The 4,338-nt window shown below is 36.9% G+C and overlaps 1 protein-coding gene across 1 annotated transcript; it reads right to left on the bottom strand.

Moving 5' to 3' along the window:
• Positions 1-445: 445 nt before the first annotated feature.
• Positions 446-4,046, bottom strand: hsd17b10 (hydroxysteroid (17-beta) dehydrogenase 10). The gene is made up of 6 exons (XM_079589036.1): positions 3,948-4,046; positions 2,703-2,867; positions 2,426-2,590; positions 2,102-2,230; positions 1,132-1,240; positions 446-964 (listed from the first exon to the last, which is right to left on the bottom strand). Exons 1-6 carry the CDS (start codon positions 3,969-3,971, stop codon positions 774-776), a joined length of 783 nt encoding a protein of 260 aa, XP_079445162.1. The 5' UTR covers positions 3,972-4,046; the 3' UTR covers positions 446-773.
• Positions 4,047-4,338: the final 292 nt, after the last annotated feature.

Genomic DNA, 4,338 nt, shown 5'->3' with positions numbered 1-4,338 from the left:
AGAACAAAAAAAGAAAAGAAAAGAAAAAAGATTTGTTTTATATGTATCAAATGCTCCCTCATTGTCCAACACAATTTTCAAAAGTCTCTCATACGGTGAAATATTTCCTGCAGTATTTCTGATGATTATGACAAATATGCTTTTTTTTTTTTTTTAAATGGGGAAACAAACAGAAACAAAAGTTTTTGAGGGAACAATATTATATATATATTTCTTGATTTTAGTTTTAAGTTCTATTTATTTTAATTTATTAATAACAATAATAATATATTCTTTTGAATAATTTTAAGTCCCCTGGTCCAAAACCACTGATTACGATGAGTCACATAACGACAGTATGGTGACAAGTCCAATGTGTCATATTGCCCATCTCGCCTGTAGCTTTATTTTCAGTTCACTACAGTTGATCCATGAACTTTTCTACAACAGCAAATAAAACATCCTGTTGTGCTTTAAATATTTTATTTTACACAAAAAGTTATGTTGATACAGAGACATTCAGTTTACATGACTACAACCGTATGATTGTATGAACACAGTCATTAGTTAGACCACAATCCCTCTGTGGCACAAAAGTACAGTCAGTATATAAATACCAGACAGACTTAAGAGTGTAAAAATCTACAAGATTTCCAAGAAGAAGAAAAAAAAACATGGTAGCACTTCCACTCGGTTCTAAAGTATCCTGACTTTATGCTGTATCGGTTTCTTCAGCCACAGGGAAGTTTTGGGTATTTCAAAGAGTCTTGTCCACTCTGTTCTCTCTTTTTCCTTCAAGGCTGCATGCGAATGGCTCCGTCCAAGCGTATCACTTCGCCGTTGATCATGGGGTTTTCTGCTATTGCAGTCACAAGGTGTGCAAACTCCGCTGGATCTCCCAGACGTGACGGGAAGGGCACCTGCCTGGCCAGGAAGCTCTGCACTTTCTCAGGTAATCCTGCTAGAAGTGGTGTTGCGAACAGACCTGTAGGGAAAGAAGAGGTAAAATGGCAAAAGCATAGAGGAGGTAATAGAAAAGGTAACAAAAAGGCATAATAATGAATTAACTGTGTTAAAAGTATAAGACTAACAGATGGAACATGATGAGAAATCATTCTGTTTATAGACAAAATGTGTTTCGGGGATACTGACCTGGAGCGATGGTGACCACGCGGATCCCCATTGGTGCAAGGTCTCGAGCAATAGGAAGTGTCATTCCCACAATCCCACCCTTAGAGGCGGAGTATGCAGCCTGACCCACCTTTAAAAGTCAACAAAACACCTTACAAAACATGTAGTGCTTGTAAGGCTGACAAAACATGTAGTGCTTGTAAGGCTGACAAAACATGTAGTGCTTGTAAGGCTGACAAGAAGTTCAAAAGTAGGGATCAGTAAGAAGTCTCATACTCACCAAAGCTACATTTATTTGATAAAAAAAAAAAAAACTGTAATATTGTGGAAATATTACAACTAGAAAACTGTTATTTTAAATTGAAATTATATTGTAAAATGTAATTTATCACTGTGATGCAAAGCTTAATTTATAGCATCATCACTCCAGTCTTCAGTGTCATATAATCCTTTCAATTCTAATATGCTGATGTAAGACTGGAAAAACTAGTTGAGGAACGACCACTCCTCGAGTAATTGGCATGATACATTTACCTGACGTAATAAATTGTTACATTTGATTATTCTAACTGACTTTGACATTATTTTCATTAGAGTTAAAAAGAATAGTCAAACATTCGCTAAAATTTACTGATGCACGGATATCATTAAAACCTTTTCATTTATGGAGCCGCGATAAAGACAGTAACACGTAGAGACCTTTCCCACTGATCGACTGCTCCCATTGGTTCGATTTAGCCGGGCTCTACACTGATATGCATATTATCAGTGTTAAAAACTGTTGTGTTGCTTAAAATTTTTGTGGAAACATTGATACTTTTTTTTTTACAATTCTTTGATGAAAAAAAGTTCAAAAGAACAGCGTTTATTTTAAATAGAAATCTTTTGTACCAACATAAATGTATTTACTGTCACTTTTACCATCCTTGCTGAAAATAAATACATCTTACAGACCCCAAACTTATGAACATTTCGTGTATGGCTGTTATACCTGCCCATCATAAGCGGCAACACTGGCTGTGTTGACGATGCAGCCTCGGTGTCCATCTGCATCAGGCTCATTTTTTCCCATCTCCCCTACAGCCAGTCGGATCACATTAAAAGTCCCAGCGATGTTCACCTTTAATAGATTACATTTATAATTCAGGCAATAACATGGAAAAAAAGACTGAAGCTTTATAGAAATGACAGAGATCAACTTTACAGTGACAACTTTACAGCTTTGGGATATTTAGAATAGTCATCAGCTGTAGAAGTGTATGATCCAGTGGCATATATGAGGTTCAGGCAGCGCTGTAAATACAGTGAGGCTTACAGTGATAACACGAGTGAAATCCTCCAGACTGTGGGGAAGGTCCTTTTTAAAGTTGTACGTTTTCACAGCCACAGCTATCCCAGCACAGTTCACCGCCAAGTCCACTTTGCCAAACTTCTGCTTGGCCAAATCCACAGCCGATCTCACATCTGACTCCGACGTGACCTGAATTAAAAACGAAAGCCAAATCGGAAGGAAAGAACATTTTTGAAATCTGCATTGCCAAAAAGAGAGAGTGAACAATGCAAAAGGGTGGTTAATAATAAGTGTCACTCACATCAGTTGGTGCAAATGCACATCGCTCCCCAAGAGCAGCGGCCAGATTGTGTCCATCTGAGCTGGGCAGGTCCAGGATCACAGCGCTGGCCCCCTGACGGATGAGCCGCTCCACAGTCGCTCTCCCCAAACCAGAGGCTCCTCCTGTCACCAGACCCACCATACCCTGTCAAATTGTCAAAATGCCTGTTTTTGAGGTGTATGTATCCTCATAAGTGCAGTCTTAAATTAGTTCATACGATTTAAATAAACGTAAAAAGCTGGGAGAAAATCGGATGTGTCAGATCACTGTCATGTGCGTCAAGTCTTAAAGTGACAGTGGCCTAATATACCAGTTGCAGCCTGTGTCACTAATGTTAATCAAAGAACAGAAGAAAATAACTTGCTTGCTCCTGACTGAATAAACTTTGTTGCTTTAATAAGGATTTCTCTCTATATAATTATTTATACAGTGAAAATAATGCAGTGTTATTTTACACTTGATTACTCAATTACTTTATCATTTCTTACCTGGGTATCAGTGTTAGACCTACCTAAAAATCTTAAAAGCACTATTTCATTTGAATCTTTGTTCTATTGTACTCATTTGTGCTATCGGTTGTAATTTATACAATGATACATGTGTCAAAAAACAATAACTTCCCCAAAAATAGAGAGGAAATCAGTAGCAGTATTGGTATACTGGCCTTCATTCATAGTACTTAGTAGAAATATACCATTAAACAAATATGTAAAATAATGTTCAGTGAGATTCAATGAGAATTTTGTATTGCAATATAAAATATATATTACAAATTTAAATGTTAGGTATTAATAACAGAAAAGAAATTAATTTTTTTAATCGATAGCTTAAAAGACGCAAGGGTAAGAAAGATACACAACCTGCATAGAGCTTGATAATGTTTCAGCTTGATACTACAAATACGGCAAAACAGTGAGGCTTTGAGCACAAAACACCGGAGTTTAAGGACTGGAACAATGGAACAAATAAGAGCAAAGGTGGATAATCGCCATCGTTTCAAATATTTACCTGCCTATCAGTCAAACTCAACTGCTCAGAAGTTCCATTCAACTAGTTAGCAGTGAGGCTAGAACTTCAAACTACTGTGAAAAGATGTGAAATGCAACCATACAACGACGCAAAAATGAACACAGGTAGCAAAGCAACCTTGAACATTTGAACTACAGGACAGACAACATTTTTGAGACTTTTCATTTCTGTTAATTCATTGAATTTCTCTCTCACCTTGACACTTCTGATGTTCGCCATATTTACACGCTGCTTGCTTGGGTACCAGTGGTAACGTCAACGCGCGACGTAAGATCCCTTGCTTCAGACCAATCAGAAATACGGACACGATAACACCCTTTAACGCGATTGGCTGCAGTTCGTTTGATTGACATCTTCACAGGAAGTCGCGCGCCAGTCATTAATATTTTAAGTGCTCGACGCATTTAATATGTTGATTCGCTAAAGGTAGTCAGAACTCAGAAGACTCATATTTTGAAAATATATTTTGTAAGACCTATTTATTTGAGGAATATTAAAGAATGAAATATGAAATCCAGTTTTAATAATAATTAATAATTATCAACAGTTCACTGAGATACAAATGAGTCTATTCGGTTTACTTTTA

This window comes from Phoxinus phoxinus, assembly GCF_949152265.1.
Source record: "Phoxinus phoxinus genome assembly, chromosome: 18".
Taxonomy (NCBI): domain Eukaryota; kingdom Metazoa; phylum Chordata; class Actinopteri; order Cypriniformes; family Leuciscidae; genus Phoxinus; species Phoxinus phoxinus.
The sequence above is the reverse complement of the archived record's forward strand: the minus strand, read 5'-3'. Positions and strand labels throughout refer to the sequence as shown.